Source organism: Grus americana, chromosome 1, assembly GCF_028858705.1.
Source record: "Grus americana isolate bGruAme1 chromosome 1, bGruAme1.mat, whole genome shotgun sequence".
Classification (NCBI taxonomy): Eukaryota; Metazoa; Chordata; class Aves; order Gruiformes; family Gruidae; genus Grus; species Grus americana.
In genome coordinates this window covers 144,588,824-144,608,904 of record NC_072852.1, presented here as the reverse complement: position 1 = coordinate 144,608,904, position 20,081 = coordinate 144,588,824, and the positions used below count along the sequence as shown (strand labels likewise).

At 41.0% G+C, this 20,081-nt stretch overlaps 1 protein-coding gene across 1 annotated transcript in view; it reads left to right on the top strand.

Moving 5' to 3' along the window:
- The first annotated feature begins 69 nt into the window (after nt 1-69).
- LOC129204361 (cohesin subunit SA-2-like) overlaps nt 70-20,081 on the top strand; it is a 62,248-nt gene continuing 42,236 nt past the window's right edge. Inside the window, exons 1-9 of the mRNA XM_054820270.1 lie at nt 70-355; nt 575-756; nt 5,112-5,196; nt 5,822-5,968; nt 6,903-6,999; nt 8,315-8,391; nt 13,796-13,867; nt 17,386-17,590; nt 18,679-18,830. Of these exons, the coding sequence (XP_054676245.1) occupies nt 713-756; nt 5,112-5,196; nt 5,822-5,968; nt 6,903-6,999; nt 8,315-8,391; nt 13,796-13,867; nt 17,386-17,590; nt 18,679-18,830 (879 nt within the window). The 5' untranslated portion in view covers nt 70-355; nt 575-712. The remainder of the gene's footprint in view (nt 356-574; nt 757-5,111; nt 5,197-5,821; nt 5,969-6,902; nt 7,000-8,314; nt 8,392-13,795; nt 13,868-17,385; nt 17,591-18,678; nt 18,831-20,081) is intronic.

Here is a 20,081-nt window from a genome sequence, read left to right as displayed (position 1 = left end):
GGGCGGTGCTGGCGCGCGCTCGGGCCTGGGGAGCGCGTCCCCGTGGCAGGTGAGTGACGTGCCCCGCGCATCGCGCGCCCAGCGTCGCGCTTTCTTCCTCCCGCCGCCCCCTGGGCCGCGGCCGAGTCGCGCTCCGCCTCGCCGCCTCCCCCCGCCCCCGGCGCGCCCGCCTCTAGCCCGCAGCTGTACGGTGTGCGTGTTTGTACGGGTGGGTGAGGGTCCTCCGCGGCCCGGGCTGGCCTGCCGCCTGTTACCTCCCTTCGGGGCGGTGGCGAAGCCCCTGAGACAGTTCTCCTGTGCGGGGCGCCGTGCCGCCGCCGCTGCGGGGGTCTGCCCGAGGCGCAGGAGAGTAAAGGTAAGCGGGCCGTACGGCCCCGGGCGGCCGCGGTTCTGACGGCTGGCGGCTTTGTGCGGGCTGCGTCGTCAGGGCTCCGCCGGGCGCAGCCGTCCCGCTCCGAGCTCTCCGCCCCGAGTTGCATTCCCTTCTGCCACTGGGTTTTTTGGGGCGCTTTCTGACTTGGGTTTTAAGGGAGCTGCCTGGAATTTAACTCTTTTTGTTTTCTTTTCTTGACAGTTTTTGGCTGCTGTTTCGCCCGTAAGAGCCAAAGCTTTGTTGAGTTTTTTAATGCTACCGATCTTGTTGAAGTTTTCCTCAAAACCGGTGCTGATCGTGTTAGCTTGCTGTCTGTGCCGCTGAAATGACGTAGCGGAGATGATAGCCGAGCCCAACGCAGCCAGCAACCTTCCCAGCCAAAAGTAAGACCTGGCGCAGGTTGTCTGTAAAATTTGTTGGATAGTGGGGCAGTCTACGCTTTGTCACTTTAGGTGAGAGGGAAGAAAAAAGAGATTTGCTATGCACTATGTCTTGTTACTAATGTCTCCATTTTATTCCCTTTTATGTATTGTTTAGCATCTTCTTAATGTAATGTTTTATATGGATTGACAGGGACCTCGGCCTTACAAGCTTCTCTGTGCCTTATTCACTACAGTTCAAATGAACCTGCTTTGAAAAAAAAAAAAAGGCAGATTAACAGTGAACTCCTGTTCACTTCAGTGGTGAATTTGGGGATGCTGAAGGGGAAGAGCGCTAGTAATCTGTAGACTCTCTACAGTTGACAATGAGTGGGGCATTGCTTCTCTGTAGCTGTTTTTATCAGGGATATGTCAAGTCTTCTCCCTTTCATAATGTATTTTTCCAGTCATCAGTTGAGATGACCTATAAACCAAATGTATTAATCTCATTGTTTACAGAATGTTATTTGGAAGTAGAAAGAGCAAATATAAATAAATAAATGGTAAAGTTAAAACATTTGGGTATATCTTGTCTAGTTTCAAAGAGTGAAGCTTCTTAGCTGTCCAGTGTTGCATGCTTTTACTCATTGCAGTCCAACCTTTGCTGATCCTGTCACCTTCTGAGCAAGTCTACTCCAGGTCTGTTGCTTCATTAAACTAATGAAAGCTGAGATGTATTCCTCATAGTCCATGATGACAATTAATATTGCTTCCCATATGTCCTTTCCAGTATGTTTCATCTGAAGCCAACCTCTTAGTTGCAGAAGTGCCAGGAGGTCACCTGGCAATTGTTTAGCTGAGCTTCTTATGTTGCTTCTAAAAGATGAAGCAGTTGTATTGAAATTTATAATTTTAAAAATCTACAGGTAGGAGTTTTCCAGTAACAGATTAATTTTCTTTTTTACACAGCTAAAGGAATGTAACCTCTTTTAAAGACGTAGATTTCTTTTTAAGTGTGTCACTAAATCTGCTCCAAATGTTTATTAAGATGAGAAAACTGAACTCAGAAATTCTCACAATAATATTGTGTTTGCATACTGGGTGAAGGGCTTTGCTTCTGTCCTACTTCAACTATTTTTATCTCATCAGTAATACTTCAAGTACTAGTGAAAGGACTGTGTTGTGTCAGGAATGTGAGGTAAAAATGAGTCTGTGAGCCATATGTAACAGGGTGTAAGGGTGAAAATTGGGATGAAGTAAGAATGGAATTCTGCCTATGCTTTCTTACTGATTGCTAATGGAAACAAAGTAAATGGCTGAGAACTATTTCTTACCAGTATATGAGGCAGTGAATTTAGGTATGCAAAAATGCTCAGTATGGTGTAGAGTAACAGAGGGGAGTAAAAAAAAAAAAAGACTAGTTCAAAATTTGTCAAACCTAGCGCTGCACTCAAATAGTTGAAAAGATGTTAAATGGAGTTATGTATAAGGCTAGCTGCAGAAGTGATCGCATCATCCTCAACTAGATACAGTGGTTCCTATTTTGCTCAAGAAGATAAGAGAGTGACTTAATTCTTTTTACAGTTTCTTCAACAGAAATTTAGTTGTGCAAATAAAAACTCGCATTAAAATGCCTCATTTCATTTCTAAGTGGTTTCATGGGGTTCAGTTTCTAGACTTTAGTCTAGTTCCTGCAAATGTTTAAGTACCTGCCTTATGAATAGCCTTACTGGAAACATCAGTATTAAAAGGAAAAAAAAAAAAAAAAAAGAAGAGAAAGGAGAAAGATGAGTATTGATAGTATCTTGATTTAAAAAATCACTGCTTTTGTGTAGGTTTGTTGTAGCATGGTCCTTCCTGTGGCATTGCTATGTGCTGTGGTGCACTAATAACCAAAGCAGTTCAGAAACTAAATGGCTTTTTAGTATTAGTATTTAGTGTCTAGTTACATTTGTTGAGTGTTTAACACAGGTGTTTAATGTATGTGCGACAGTTACTCCAACTGGGTTTCATCACAGAGATGTTGTTTTGCTTGTCTTTGTAAGCCCAACATGAGGAAGCTGTAGATCAATGGTCTTTTCATTCTTGCAGGTTTTGCTGAGCTTTGGTAAGGGTGCTGTTCCATATACCAGGCATTCACTTACTTTGTTTACCCCTTTTGCTACAGGTACCTTTTGCCTGGTGTTAGCAGCACAGGGCCAGTAGACGCCATCTGTAGTGCCATCCTTCAGGATGTTCTTGGGAAAGAGACGCATGAGTTAATAAATCTTCAAAGAAGTGTATTCTAGACAGAGATATTAAAAGCAGTACGTGATCAGACAAGTACTTGACTGAACGGTCCTGCAGCAGTTCTGATATTTTTTGTTATTTAAATGTTTTAATTTAACTTGGACTCAATTACAGTTGCTGTAATCAAATGAAATACATTTACTTTCATTATGGGACGGAATGAGTTGCTAATAGTACATGCAAACAATTCAGGAAAATTGTTTGAGAGTGTATTGAGAGTTATGTTGAGGTATAAAGCAGAAACAGGTAACACATGTTGCGATGATGTTGGCTGGCATCTCAATTGAAGTTCTAGTGAAACAGTGCAAGTAAGAACATGTCAGTCCAGCCCTATAATGTTGTGTTCTGCTTTGAAAACAAGAGTGAAAGGATTTAATCACATAGGAGAAGCAACGCCTTGACAAACATGTTTGGATTCTTTTTGTTTATTTGTGGTCTGTAGAAGCATCTGGGAAGAGCTAACTAGCCTCAGAAAAGCAGTACATATTGCTATCTCTTGCTGCTTGTTCTTTTTCAACTAGGAAGTCTCTGGTGGTGCTTGAAATACTTAATTTTTGTGGCTCACAATTACAAATCAAAACATTTGAAAACTTTTGCAAACTATTACTATAGCGTGCTGACTCAGTTGTGAACTATAGTTCATCCCTCTCTTTTCTGTAACGTGCCGAAGTCCAGACAACTGATGTAAGGATTGGTTCATCCTGAATTATTTTCTTGGCTTCGATCTGTCAAACACTGTGGCACATTTTGCACTTTTCTATGACAAGACGTTCACTGAATTTAACTTTTCTCTGGAGGGGAGTTAAGCATTTGCATAATTGTATTTAGAAATTTGACGTATTTTTATAGAACTTTATATAGAATTTTCGTAGGAGTCTTTGGAAACCTAATCCTACATCGCTTATGGTGAAGTGTCCCAATAGATTCAAAAAGTAAACAGAGATGCGTTTAAATAAAACCCTCTATCTGTTCTCACTAATGAAGTAACATCAGGACCTTGGTCCTGCAGTTGGTGCTGTTCAGCCTCAGGATTTGCTTTGCAATGTCTAACTGAAACAGCCTTGGGAAGAACAACAACAACAGTGCTTATCTGGCATTGATAAACCGAACTGGAGTCGAGCTGGCTCTGCATCCGCAGCACAGTTAATTCTCCGTCTGGGCTAGCCGGCACTGGATATTGGAGAGTGGGCTATATCTGACTGTTATATACTGGGTTTTTTTCTTTGTGAAGTGGTCATTTGTATTAGTACGCTCTATTGTTGTAGCAGTATCGCAAAAATGAAAGTGACTGTACACTTTCATATTTACTTTCTTTTTGTGCCTTCTTATAGTACAAGTCAACTGGCTTCATGTCCTGGCCACCGTAGTTTAAAAGGAGGCCACAGCAACCAGCTACCAGTACTGGACCTGCTGCACAAGTGGGATCCAGTTCATCTACTCAAACATGACCTTTGGCAAAGCATATTGTTAGCATTGGGAATGATGAAAATTGGCATAATTTCATTGCAGATAAATGTATGGCTTCAGATCTCCCAGAAGGTGCATCTTTTCTAAAATTATTCCTCCATCATATTAGCAATGACCTGCAAATGAAATTTCTTATGTGTCATTTTTCTTCAGCATGTTTTATAGACAAAGTAAAACAGATTCTTCCTCTCATTTTTTATTTTAGACCCATCAAATGTTACTACCTTGTTTTGTGCAGGGCACCCACAAAGTGAATGCGTACTTGTGTTACTGATTCATGGTGCAAAGCTCTGAAGTCAACAAAGGCTGCCTTAAGTCAACATCAGCTTTCTGTTTCATTTACTTACTTTCTAGTTCCTTGATATCTTTGATAGTTTTGCTAGTTTTCTAATTATCTGTATATCTGAGAGGAAAGCCAATAGTTTGAAAAAGGCCACAAATTTCTGTTGTACTTTTAAAGTTAGCTGTTTGGGTTTTAGTAACAAAATTACATAACTTCCAAATAATTCATTAAAAATATTAAAATACATATGTATGCTTTTATTTTCTTCTGTTGTTTGTACTGAAGTGTGTAGTTCTGTGTTCTCACTGCTAAACTGCTCAACATATTTGTTATGCTTCAGAGAGAATGCTGTCCATGATGAGACTGTGCCTGAGTCTGCTGTGCAGAATGGCAGCTGTGTGAGAAATGGCAACCTGAAAACACCAGTAAGTTGATTTTAATTTTTTATTATTATTATCAAATTTATTTTCTGTCTCATTCAGTTGTTACAAAATGGAATATTGCATAAAACAATCACAATACAGTGCATCTAGTCACTGAGTACAGCTTGACCCCCAAATTCCATTGGCATCAATACCTCAATGCTGGCTTTTGAACAGTCAGTTCATTTCAGTGTGTGTTCTTCCTTAGCTGTGCATTGTGTGCAGCTGATGTTAATTTGCAAGTTGTGTGTTTACCCTGTGAGTGAAAAGATGTAGAAGAGCTTCTGTGCTTGCTGTCTATTGTTTAGAAATTACAGCTGCCACTGAAAAATGCCTTCTGGGTAGTACACAACTGTTCAGAAGCTTCTTTCCTGTTATACCTTCTTATGCTTATGACTCAGTGTTGAGAAAAAAATTCAAACTGGTAAATTGTTTCTTTCATCCCCTTCTGGTATGGTCGTGTTCGATAAGGCTTTTTCAGTGTCCTTGAAGTTAAAAGGTAGCACCCTGGGGAAATCAATACGATGAGAGTAAAATAAACTTGTTATTAGGGGCTAATTCATGCATCTGTGAATGGCTGTTATGTGTCACACTTTCTCACACAGTTTCTTTGCTTGACTCATTTCAGAGAGAGAAACGGAAGGTCCGAGAACAGTGTGAAAACATAAGGAGGAATTCTTCCAGTAGCAGAAGAGTGAGCCAGCTGCAGAATGGAGAAGTGGTTGAGGCAGTTACGTTGTTTGAAGTGGTCAGCATGGGGAAGCGGGCCATGCAGGTATTTCTGACTCTGAATTCTGAGAGGAGTTGGTGGAGGGAAGATGGATAAACAGTGGTCATTTCAGTTATTTATACTCTGGATCATTGAAATTTTGTTCTGTTTTGGCATAGATGGGGAAGAAACATGTTTGATTGGAAAACTTATGAGCATGACTCCTGAAAGGAATGCGTCTTCAAGAAATTAGTGAAAAAGTAGCTGTCAGATATTTAAAAAGAGGAAGGAAGTATGTACCTAAACCAGTCGTCCTAAAGCAATGTCTGAACACATGAAAAGAGAATTATTTGAAAAAAATACAGAAAAGGTTTATCAGTAGAAAACTTTGGCTGCTCAGGATTCTGAAAATCAGGTGGTTTTTTTCTGGGAGCTTGCCTTTCGGTATTTTTCTTTTATCATTATTCCAATACAATTTGACAGCAGTTTGCATAATAGTCAGGCTCCCTGTGCATCTATATAGGTAGCAACTTTCCTCATTGTGAGGAAGCCCACTTACCCATATTCTGTGAACATAGGTGCGTATTATGTTTGTATATGTGTATGAAGGATTAAAACCTGGATCAACTCTGTCCCAGCCAAAACCAGCACAAAAGTGAAACTGTTACCTCAGTGCTGACAAGAAATCAGGTTTTTGTTTTTTTGTATATTAAAATTATTAAAGCTGTGGTTATTTTCCCTGTTAACAGAGAGCAGAGTCTGTGAATGGCAACATTGTCTAGAGCAGAACTTGTGAATGAGCCGTTGAAGACTTCATTTTGCCCCAGAAGGAGTCTTTTGCATGTGCTATTAGAAATGGAACAAAATGGTGTGGAGTTTATTTTTGTAATTTAATGGACATGGAACAGTGTTAGTTTGTGTCTTTATTATGAGTGTCCTCAGTGGAGTGTGGCATGCTGTGTTCAGCTCCTGACTAATGAGTTTCTGTAATCTGTTCCAGTCTGTAGTAGATGACTGGGTTGAAGCTTATAAACAAGACAGGAATGTGGCACTTCTTGATCTGATCAACTTCTTCATTCAGTGCTCAGGCTGTCAAGGTAATTTACTCTTAGTAGCCCTTTCCATTGTCTGTAGGTAAGAGTACTCTGAAGTGTGCTTTCTAAAATGGGATTTTTCTTTCCAGTAAATCATGTACTTATAATCTGTATTGTTCATTAAGACAAACTCCAGATGGGCAGTACTAGTAGTAAAGAATGCTGCCGCTTAAATTCTTTGATTCTGTGTTTACAGCATGCCAACTTGCAGAGCTGTATTTGAACATGGTTTGCAAGGTCAGGTTGCTGAAGTGGCGTGTCACGTTGCTTTGCAGAATACCCACATAGGGAAGATGTTTTTGATGACCGTTCTAATTAAAATACAGTGTTTCAGTTGCCATTTGTTTTGTAATTTCCTAGTACCTTTTGTTTTGCTAGTATCTTTATGTGAAAATAAACAACTAGCAAATTAAGGTCCCTGCTTTGGTGGCTAGGAAAGCAATCTCTTGCCTTATTGCGGTTACTTTTACCAGAGGGTTGTGAAGCTGTCAGTTTCATAACAAACATTGAGACACACTGACTGCTGGGGACAGTTTGCTAGTGAAATGCTTCAGGATGGCAAGTAAGAGTTTTAAGAAGACTATTCCATTTGTTTGAAACTTCTGCATACGTTTAAGCAGCTGGAATGTATCTTCTACACTTCAAAATTTTTTTCTAGGTCTTTGACTAATATGCTGCCTTTTATGGAAAATGTTTTGGGGGTCTTTGACTAGCAGTGGGCAAAATTTTGGTGAATCCTTGAAGTAAATGAATGGACAGAGAAAATACCCGTGCCAGACAGCACTGGGCAGATTTCTCTAATGTGAATTTCAGTTTTGGTTCATCAGTATTTTCTACTATAAATGAATGTAATTGAAAGCTGGAGAGGGACTTTTTACAAGGGCATGTAGTGATAGGACAAGGGGTAATGGTTTTAAACTGGAAGACGGTAGATTTAGATTAGATATAAGGAAAAAATTCTTCACTGTGAGAGTGGTGGGACACTGTAACAGATTGCCCAGAGAAGCTGTGGATGCCCCCTCCCTGGAAGTGTTCAAGGCCAGGTTGGATGGGGCTTTGGGCAACGTGGTCTAGTGGAGGGTGTCCCTGCCCATGGCAGGAAGTTGGAACTAGGTGATCTTTAAGGTTCGTTCCAACCCAAACCATTCTATGAATTTATGTCTCCCTATGTAACATGTTGTCTGTAAACAGAGATAAGACGGCCTGAATCCCCCTTCCTTGATGTTTCTAAATTTAAAACGAAGTCCTTGCTGTGGTTTGGACTTGATTAATGTAATATGCTTGTCAGTAATTCTTTTTTAAAACATTACTTTTCTAGGCATGGTAACAGCAGAGATGTTTCAAAGTTTGCACAGGAAGGATGTAATGCAGAAAATGACGGAGACCTTTGATGAGGTAGGCACAGCTTTGACTTTGCATGGCTTTTTCATGTAAGCAATAGGCCTTACCTTACTAGCCAACCTGAACAGAGTTCCTGTTGCTTATCAGGAGCTGTCCCCCACTTCCTTCCTTTAGGAAAATAATCCTCCTTTTCACAAGAGAACTTTGGTGTTTTAATGACCTATTTTAGCAGGATACTATTTTTTTTTTGTAAGTCACTTTTATTTTCAGAGTTTTATTAGGGCTAGCTAACTGCAGTCTTCCTGAATATGACTTTGTCTTAGGAGTTCTTTTGATAGCGACTTTATAGAGGTAAATATAACCCAACATTGCAGCAGGTAAATGGTTCCTTGGTACTTGGTTGATAGGTCCTTTTAAAAATCCTTTTGTGGATTACTAATATTTTTTTTTAGCTGATATTTTTATTCTAATCTTTTCCTTCTGTTTTACTGAGAATATCAATTTTTATAACTCTATTATGTCATATGAAAGAAGAAAAATGCATTTCTGATTTTTCATTGTCAAAACAATAGTGAATATCTCATTTCTTGTGGATTGTTAAGAAAAATGCATAGCTTTACAGTACTCTTTCACTGTTTGAGTGCTTCTTGGCTAATTATGCCAACATCAAATTTTCTGCAGCATTCTCAGTTGCTTCTGTGCTTTTTTTCTGTATTTGCCACCTCTGAATTGATTTGTCAAGCAGCAGCCATCAACCTTGCTTTAATTGAGCATCTCTCAAAGACCAGCTGCTGTAGAAATTCCCACAGAGGATGAATTTGCCAACATGGTTTTCTTCATTTTAGAAGCATAGTAGCACTTGGGCTAATTTTTGACAGCAACGATCCGATATGTGTCTGGCCATATGAATTAGTAATCTGGCACTTGTTTCTCAACTAAATTAGCCCTGAATAGCACTCACGATAAGGTAGGCACTCTGGTAGGTACAAAGATGTGATTATTGTTATCATCAGACCGGATGTTTTACAGCTCTGTAACCTTTTCACCTGTCCTAGTGCGCAAAAAGGAAGGTGCTGCAGTTGCCTTAGCAGCGGTATTTTGCATGCTATAAAGACAAAGTAACTTTGCTTTTGGGGCAATATTCTGACATGCTACTCTAGTGAAGCATTTTACTAATGGAAGGAAGTGATAATCCCTTAATTAGATACTCCATGTCTCTGTGTTTTCTTTTTGTTAATTCTAAATCCAGTGAATTCTGCAATTCTTTGTTTTTTAGATAAACTGATTAAAAAAGTCCTAAAATTATTTATACAGAATTAAGTATTTTTAAAGACAATATCTGTCAGCTTGTTTAATTTACTCTTGATATGTTATGACTAGTATTGAACTAGCATTAATATAGAAAAAAATTGTCTGAAGCAACCATTTTTGTTTACCATGGTGGTTAGGTGGTTGAAAAAAATTGGTTGAGGATTAAACCAATTTCTTTTAAAGCAGGAGTAAGAGCAAAGTAGTTTGTTATTTTCAAGTGAGTTGTTTCCTCTTGTATTTGTTTTTCTTTTTCCTTGTAGTTGTATCTCATCTTTTTTGTAAATAAGATGGAAATGTAACTTACTGATTTAGTTGAGAAGTAGTGCCATATAGGACTACTGTGATTTCGAAAATATTTTTTGACAACAAATGATAATAGTAGTGTAAGCAGTAACGAAAGTGGAGAATATTACCAGATATCTGCTTGAGTACCTCATCCTGCCTTTTGATTTATATTGTTTGTTCATAGCATTTGGAAGATTGGAAAATTAAAGCTTTTTCTGTAGTTCTTTATTCTTGATCACTTTGGTGATTTAACCATTGCTTTACTGTTCGATTAATTAATTGCAATGCTATATCCATGTACCAGTGCCTCCTCCCAAAATTCTCAGTAGTGTTAGTGGGAAATGCTAGTGGAGTTGAGTCTGGCAAGAAATATGAAGGACAACAAGAAAAGATTCTACGAATATATCAATAGCAAAAGGAAGACCAAGGAAAACATGGGCCCACTGCTAAATGGGGCAGGGGCCCTGGTGACAAAGGACACAGAAGAGCCCAAGGTACTCAATGCTTCTTTGCCTCTGTCTTTACTGGTAAGACTGGCTTTCAGAAATACCAGATCCCTGAGACCAGAGGGAAGGTCTGGAGCAAAGACTACTTGCTCTCTGTGGAGGAGGATCAGGTTAGGGAACACTTAAATGGACCAAACATACCTAAGACCATGTGGTCTGACAGAATGTACCTGGGAGTGCTGAGGGAGCTGCCTGATGTCATTGTGAGGCCCCTTTTGATTATCTTTGAAAAGTTGTAGTGACTGGGAGCGATTCCTGAAGACTCAAAGAAAGTAAATGTCCTTCCTGTTTTCAAGAAGAGCAAGAAGGAGGGTCTGAGGAACTCTAGCTGGTCATCTTCATCTCAGTCCGTGGGAAGGTGATGAATCAACTAATTCTGGAAATAATGTGCAAAGACAAGAAGGACAAGAAGATGTTCAGGAGTAGTCAGCATGGGTTTACAAAGGGCAAATTCTAACCTGATAGCTTTCTATAATGAAGTGACTGGCTTGGTGGATGAGGAGGGAGCAGCAGATGTTTATCTTGACTTCAGTAAGACTTAACACTGTCTCCTCAGACAAGCTGATGAAGTATGAGTTAGTTAAGCAAACAGTGAGGTTGACTGAAAACTAGCTGAACAACCAGGCCCACAGGGTAGTGATCAGTGGCACAAAGTCCACTTGCAGGCTAGTCACTAGTGGTGTACCCCAGGGTTTGATATTTAGGCCAATAGTGTGTGACATCATTAACAATGATCTGGACAATAGGGCAGAGTGTACTTTTGGCAAGTTTGCAGATGATACAAAGCTGGGAGGAGCAGCTACTAGACTAGGTTCCTCTGCTGTTCAAAGGGACCTCAACAGACGGGAGAGATGGACAGAGGGGAACCTCATGAAGTTCTTCAACAGGAAACCTGATGAACCTAGGGAGGAATAACCCCATGCACCGCTACACACTGGGGGCTGACTGGCTGGAAAGCAGCTCTACATAGTAGGATCTCTGTGTCCTTGTGGATAAGATGAACACGAGCCAGCAATGCAACCTTACAGCAAAGAAGACTAACAGCCGCCTCAGCTGCATTAGGAGGAGCATTGCTGGCAGGTCATGGGAGGTGATCCTTCCTCTCTACTCATACTGGTGAGACCACATCTGGAGTGCTGAGTCAAGTTCTGGGCCTTCCAATACAAGAGAGAGATGGATTTACTGGAATGAGTCCAGCAAAGGGCCACAAAGATGATTAATGATCTTTCAAATGAGAGGCTGAGAAAGCTGAGCCTGTTCAGTCTGAAAAGAAGGTGGCTCAGAGGGATCTTATCCATATGTAAAAATACCTGATGGGACAGAATGAGGAAGAGGAAGCCAAACTCTACTCAGTGGTGCCCAGTGAGACAGTGAGCACAAGGGCAAGCCAAGATAGGCAATGGGCAAAAGTTGAAATGTATGAAACTTCACCTGAACACAAGAAAACACTTTTACTGTGAGAGTGGTCAAATATTGGAACAGGATGCCCAGAGAGGTTGTGGAGTCTCCATCTGTGACGATATTCAAAAGCTGACTGCACACACAGTGTCACCCGATGCTGAGGGGACAGATTCTTTTAGGGATCCTTGGCAGAATGATGATGGCACTAGTTGTAGTTACAATTAAAGCTTTATTTTCCTAACAGGATATTATGATTTGTATAGCACAGAATTTATGATTAGAATGGCACAGGATTTCTAAAAGCAGAATCAATATAGTACAATCTGTAAGTAGCATAACACAGAATTTATAATAGAATTTACGATTTCTAATCACCTAAGTAATACAGAATATGTCATACAATTTAACTTAAAATTTCTAATCACCTGGACCTTCTGCAAATCCAGTCAAATCTTAATATGTGGTTTGCTATATCAATATAACAATCATAATCTAGACTTGAAAGTCATATAAAAAAATATGAGTTACTCAGCTTGGTCCTTGGAGGAAGCAGATGACTGTGGAGGTGTCCTTGCCACTGGGACGTCATGGGTCTCGCTGTCCAGCAGCAGCTCCAGTCCAAGTTCCCCACTTAGGCCTTGTAACCCCTTGATTTTATGGACAGTGCTTTGTGTGCTGTTATGCTTCCCTGTTCCATGACAGGGTCATCACCACCACCTGGCCAGCTGGGTGCCTGGGACCTTCAAGGCTGATAAGGAAGGGAGTAATTGGACCAGTGCCCAGGAGCCTTGAGGCTGGTAGGGAGGGGAAGAAGAAATCCGTTTGGTTTGTCTTCTTGGTTCACAGGGCCTTCAGGGCCTGATAATGAGGGAAAGGGAACAAATAACATGACCTACTGGGCCATAGAGAATGGCTGGTTGCCTCGTAAAATGGCATTAGTTATGCTAACCACATAACCGGGGGTAGGAGCAGGGGGTGCCGGTTGCGTATGGCACAGGGCAGCCTGCTCTGGCTGGCCTTGCTTGAGCAGATGGGGTTGGATTAGATGATCTCAAACAGTCCCTCCCAACTTCAGTCTTTTCAGTTTGTGAAAACTTGTACTGGCATTGGAAGCAGAAAATGGCTTTAATGTAGCAATTCAGAGGCATTTCTGTCCTCTTTGTGGGCCACAGTATTCCTCACTGGAGGGACAGGCTTGTCTTCAGGACCACTGCTTTTTGTTTTCCCTTTTTCTTAAACTATTCTGTTTCTCTCTTCTGCTTTTCTTCCTCTGTGTGGCATTTTATTTCTTGCAGCAGTTCTTCATTCTTTTGTAGGTTTCCTTCCCTCTCCCATTTTGTTGCTGAAATGTTTAGCAGCAGAAGAGTTAAGTTTGATGCATAACTGTACAGCCAGATGGGGATAGGAATACTTCTGCTTCACTGAGCCTAATAAAGAACCATAGATTTCATGCCTTTTGTCTTGGACTATTGCAGAGTTGAGGAAACATCTCCAAATCAAGTCACACTAGTGCTGAGAATATTTCTCTAGAACTTGAAAAGCTCAGAATGATTTTATGCAGTTTAGATGTTTTACAGTACCTAGTTAGAAAATGTTGGAAAGGGATATATACTTAGACTTGCTGGGGAAGCCTGTCTTAGAATTAATAATGAGGATTGTACCTTGTATATGTTTGCTTATAAATTTTAAAACCAACTTGTCTCTTACTTCTAGCAAGAAAACTCAGGTTTTATATAAAAGTGTGTTTTTCTTCTATCATTAGTTATAAAAATAATGAGATGAGAAGGGATAAGATTTTGTTTAATGTGTTGGATTGTGTAAGCCATGTGTAATACAAATTGCCTTAAGTTTTAGTAGCTTTTTAAATATGGTGCATGGTTTTGATGTTTTTGTCTTTATGAATTAACTGTGCATTTCATCAAAAAGCTTTTAAAATTTTGTCTCATGCATTATAGGAAACCGGGTTGCAGTATAAGAAATTTGTGGCCTATCCTTGGATCCTGACGGTTACTTGGCCGGTGGACACAGTAAGGCTCTTTTGTAGTTCTTTGCAACTGTAGTGTAGTATTTGCTGTGACTGTGGAGGCAAATGCATCAGAACTAGTAATCTTACACTGTGTGTTAGTGAATGGAGATAATCGTGCGCTTCTGAGGTCTGCTTCATCTGGTCTGTTTTAGATCTCTGGTTTGGAGTGAACACACTCATGCTTTCAAAATGCCTGTCTCTTGTGATTGATTTCAAAGGGAGGTGAAGGTGACTCATTGAGTTGGGTGCAATGAATTGCTCATATAGCATTTTGAACAGACTGATGTATGTCAAGTTGCAGTGGTGTTCAAGAGCGTTCCCCATCCCTTCCAGCAAGCTCTACACACACACGTATGCACACAGGTTTAGGCAGACAGGTTTGTACAAAAGCTTGTTTCATCAAAATATTCTCTTGCAAACATAAATGTTTGATTGTAAGAGTATTTTGAGAACAGAAACAACTTTTCTGTAATGCTTCTTCCCATACAGCACTTTGTGGTGGGTTGACCCTGGCTGGAGGCCAGGTGCCCCTCAAAGCCGCTCTATCACTCCCCCCCTCAGCTGGACAGGGGAGAAAAAATATAACAAAAAGCTTGTGGGTTGAGATAAGGACAGGGAGAGATCGTTCACCAATTACTGTCATGGGCAAACCAGACTCAGAAAAAATTTCATCAAATTTGTTATCAAGCAAAACAGAGTAGAGGAATGAGAAATAAAACCAAATCTTAAAACACCTCCCCCCACCCCCTCCTTTCTTCCCAAGCTCCACTTCACTCCCGATTTCTCTACTTCCTCCCCCCACCAGCAGCACAGGGGGACGGGGAATGGGGGTTGTGGTCAGTTCATCACACGTTGTCTCTACCACTCCTTCCTCAGGGGGAGGACGACTCGCACTCTTCCCCTGCTCCAGCATGGGGTCCCTCTCACGGGAGACAGTCCTCCATGAACTTCTCCAACGTGAGTCCTTCACATGGGCTGCAGTTCTTCACGAACTGCTCCAGAGTGGGTCCCTTCCATGGGGTGCAGACCTTCAGGAGCAGACTGCTCCAGCGTGGGTCCCCCATGGGGTCACAAGTCCTGCTAGCAAACCTGCTCCGGCGTGGGCTCCTCTCTCCATGGTCCACAGGTCCTGCCAGGAGCTTGCTCCAGCGCGGGCTTCCCACAGGGTCACAGCCTCCTTCAGGTGCCTCCACCTGCTCCGGCGTGGGGTCCTCCATTGGCTGCAGGTGGAATCTCTACACCCCCTCATCCTTCCTCCATGGGCTGCAGGGGGACAGCCTGCCTCACCACGGTCTTCTCCATGGGCTGCAGGGGAATCTCTACTCCGGCGCCTGGAGCACCTCCTGCCCCTCCTTCTTCACTGACCTGGGTGTCTGCAAAGTTTCTCACATCTCACTCCTCTCTCTGGCTGCAAAAGTTGCTGCTCCTTTTTTTTTCCTCCTTACTATGTTATCCCAGAGGTGCTACCACTGTCGCTGATTGGCTTGGCCTTGGCCAGTGGCGGGTCTGTCTTAGAGCTGGCTGGTATTGGCTCTGTCGGACCTAGGGGAAGTTTCTAGCAACTTCTCGCAGAAGCCACCCCTGTAGCCCTCCCCGCTACCAAAACCTTGCCACGCAAACCCAAAACACACTTGCAGCATTGTGGGGAATTCATCTTAACTCCTTGTTGGCACTTCACTTTGACTTTCCTCTCTTTCCATTGACTCTGTATGAAAGAAAGAAACGTTTCCAGGATGAGTCAAAGCAGGAGCCTCCATTGAGTGATTTGAATGGTTCTCTGGAAGAACCTGGTTAAGCGCCTAATCTGACTTGGTTTCTGCAAGTAGAGTTGCTCCTCTCTACTGGGTGTGGAGGGAATCTAAGGGAATCCCAAGTTAGGTGCCTCATTTAGGTGCTGTGCCCATTATGCTGTCTATGTATTTACAGTATGCATATTACTGTTAATGAGTATCCCAGTATGATATACAAGGACAGTAGAAATGCTTTTAAGAAGTGAGATGTCTTCCTGTGTTTGTGCTGCTTTTCAGATTGAGGAGTAAGCTACTGCGATCAAGTAGGTATTTCTTGAAGTTGTAGGTTGTCTTTCTACTGTCTGTGTCACAATCAAGGAGCACTTAATGGGGCCCGCTGGGGACTTCCCTTTCTGTCTTGATATTTGCTACTAGTGTTAGGCTCTAAACTGACTCTTGCAACCTGGTCAGGAATGCATCCCAAATTCCAAATTTCCAATGTGCTTTGCGTTGCGGGCATCCCTAAGATTGGTCTGTGTTTGTGGTGTTGGGTTTTTGGTGGTGTGTTTTGTTTTGTTTTGTTTTTTTCCTCCAAGAAAGCAGTGGATCTTGTGCTTTGTAAACAAAGTTACAAGAGAAGAGCATAAAGTGCTCTAAGTACGGGAGGTTATTCTGGGTGTGAAGCTGCGGGTCAGAAAACATCTGAGAAGGTGTTTCACCAACTGAGGGACCAGCTGAGTAGTGGCCTGCCTTCAGGATTATGTTTTCCATAGTGAGTGAAGCTTTGGAATTCCCTGGCTCCATTCATACTTGGAAACTATCAGGATGCAAATTAATATTCAGAGCCATTCCTGGGATCTGTGAGATGCAAATTAAATAAATGTTCACACTGCCTGAGGTTGCCATGTACAAAGTCTTCCTAGTGTGCTCTTCACTTGAGGCGCCCCATTTTGTGTGAGGAGTCATTTGAACCGCCATCTGTCTGCTTTCTTCCTGGCAGTGTGAACTGTACTCTGAACACTCTTGTGGCTTTATTGTAAGCTTTACTGCTTTTTGCATAATGTCAAAGGTACTGCTTGTTTACTGTTCTGTGGAGGTTTTTGGAGACTTAGGTGCTGGTAGTGTAGGTAACTCAGTATTTTTCATGAAGCTGTAGCCCGATAAACTCCTTAAGCTGGCAGTGCTGCTGTGAGGAAAACAGTCCCATCCTGCCCCATACCACAGATGTTTTATTTTCACTTCCCCAGGATCAGATCTCTTGTTTAAGACACATTTGTGTAATTACATGCTAAACGATCTTGGGGAACTGATGCTACTGAAAAACAATTTGGCAAAGTAGCTGCTCTTTTTCAGTCACTTCGGTTTCCTCCCAGATTTGACCATGCACTTGGAGAAAAAAGGAAGGATGGGGAAGTGGGGAAGCACTACTACTTGTAAGGAAGTAGAAGAGGCCAGGAGCGCTCATGGTTTATGCCAGTGAAAGTTAGTTATGATGCCATGACTTCACATACCCTCTCCCAGCTCTCTGTTCACAGCTACCTCACATACATTACTCTCAGATGTGAGCTGTCATGACAGTGTAGCTCTAACGAGGCTAGTTTGTGTCTGTGCTTGCTTGTAACCTAGTTGCATGTCCCTACTTTGGTGTAATAACCATGAACAAAGTTATTGGGGAGGTGAAGCTGACTGTCAGCAAAACCCTCTTTGATGTTCAGTGGGAGAGATGTAAATGGTGTGCACAAACAAAACTAATCAGTATGTTTTCTCTTGACTCTTCTTTCTTGTGCAGGACAATGAAGACTACCCGCTGATCAGAACAGGACCCTATTGGAAGAAGTTCAAGGCCAATTTCTGTGAATTTATTGCAGTGCTTGTCCAACAGTGCCAGTCCAGCATCCTGTATGATAGCTACTTGATGGACACTATCATCTCGCTGCTTACAGGCTTAGCGGACTCCATGGTCAGAGCATTTAGACACACAAGCACTTTGGCAGGTAAAATAACTCACAGAGTTGCCATAGATCATGAGTTTTGTTGACTTGTCTACAAACAAAACTGCTCAAAACTGAAAAGCTCTCTTTACTGGAGCAGTTGTTCTCTTATGCACTGACAGTGCCTTCCTCCTAATGTATGTTACTGTAATATAAATAATTTGTTCCTGTGTGTATCTGAATGGAATTTGGATGCTTTATGTATGATAGATCTAGCCGAATTTTTCTTTCTAAAGAAAATGTCTTTAATGTCTGACATTACTAATTTTAGAATTATGCTGTGTTCTGATTCTTCTTTTTTTTTGATTTTTGCAGTAACCAATTTTTCACAGTCAGTTTTCTATTTTGTTATTTTCTTCCTTCCACTAATTAACATGATGAACTTGCATTAAATGCTTCACCTATGAAAGCTTCCTTTGGAGAGCTGTTATTCTTGTGGTATCTGTGCAAAAAAGAACATTGCTTGTAACACTTTTTTTTCATGCAACATGAACGTACTTTTTTTTTTTTTTCCTAAAGCCAGTAAATACCCTCTCTGTCATGCAAAGAACACTTAAAGTATAATTTGTTCTAAAGTACACCATTGGCTTTGAAAACTCAAAAAACCCACTTGGAATCTATGCAAAACAACATCTAGTGATCCTTAGAAAAACATGATTTTTTGACAATTCAAGTAAAATATTAAGATTCCCAGTCTTTTATGGGCGAGCTTCACTATTGGGGTTTTTTTTTTTTTTGGTTGGTTGGTTACTGAAAATCACCTGTTCCACAACTCTAGGTTCTTTTGCAGAAAAATCAAAAATACATAAACTAAGGAGAGAGTTATCCAGTAAATTATTTCTCTGACTAGAATTCTGGACAAAACTTGTAAATGACCAGTACTATCACTAAATTTTCCTTTTTTGATCATAGTTTACCTTTTAAAATAAACACTGTACTTTAAAACAAATTGCTGTAATCTAGTAATGTTGGTATTTTGAATAATAAACCGGATTTGGCTAACCATATCCTTTTTGTGGTAAAGTGCTGAATGTATTTATGCTACATATCTCTGAGCTAAGCTAAATATGTTGGATTTATTTCCTTTTTAGCAATGAAACTTCTCACAGCAGTTATAAGCGTACATCTGAACCTTGATGTCAACAAGCACAACGTTCAAAGATTATACGAGGTGGAGAAGAAGAGGATAAGTGGCAAGAGGACCAATTACAGGCTTGACCAACTAGAGAGAAAAAGGAAAGAGGTTAGGCAGGTGTCTTTTACATCTTCACACATCTCCCATGAAAGGAAGGATTGCTGACAGCTTGCTTTTGGGTTATTGCAGTTCTTTGAGGTTTATATGTTTATCCAATGTGTGGTGCAGAGCAGTGGTGACTGGCTAGATTAAGAGGTACAAAAATGATTAAGGTAATAACTGACCTATGTACTGTTAACTTGTGATGTCTGTCCAACTAATTACTTCTCTAGATTGGCATCATTGGCCCTTGATCTGTACACAAATATGGATTTACCCACACATGTAATTGCATTAGTAGCTCTGTGTTGTGGGAGTGCAGTTTTGCATATGCTCATACAAATTGCAAGCCAAAATGTTAGTTCTTGAACTGAATTTCAGTGAATGAAAAAGGACACAGGATAGCTGTCTGTGTAAGTCTCTGTGTAAGTAAGGCACTGTAAAAATGGTCATAACTTCAAGTATGACCTGTGTCTCGCTGCTCAGTTTCTGTCGTTTCTTCCCTGCTCGGCCAGACAGCTCCATATCAACTCCCAGAGACAGGCCTATAACTGTAAGAAATGATTCTGGCTTGAGAGCAGAGGTGACTTGATGTATGAACATCAAGCATAGTTCCTCCTCTCCTGACCTTAGAATCAGCTACCTCTGTTCTGAGCTTTGTATGCCCATGGACTTCTCTGTTATAGAAACAAACCCATTTTTGTGGGACGAAGTGTTTGGGTGAGACAGGGGTTTTTAGTATCATCATAAGTCTGATCTTATGGGGAAAACAGAGGAAATGTGTGTGTGGGAGGGAGAAAACAAACTTGTCACCCTTCCTGATGCTGTTGATGAGGGATTGTTTTTATTAAGTGGCTTAGATTTCCAGATGTTCAAAAAGAGATTTTCAGGGCTTGGTTAAAATACATGCTCATTGTGGAATAGGTGCATTTTGACAATTCCCTTGTCTGTCTTTCTTCCATCTCTGTTTAAGTGCATAAAAAGAGAATTTGGACCTATATGTGAAGATTGCTTAATAGTTGTGCTGTATCTTTCTGTGTATTGATAGAGTAAGACTCACTACATCAAACCTATTATGTGCTGTACCTTGTTTTCCAGGCTAGTAGCTGGTATCTGATAAATCTTTCATCAGGATGTAGCTACAAAAAGACCAATTGCTAGTGTAGATATAGAGCACTCATTTTGTGGTGGTACTGTGTGCAAACGCTGACGATTTGTATCACAGTAGTATTGTAAGTGAACTGATGCAAATTTTTGATG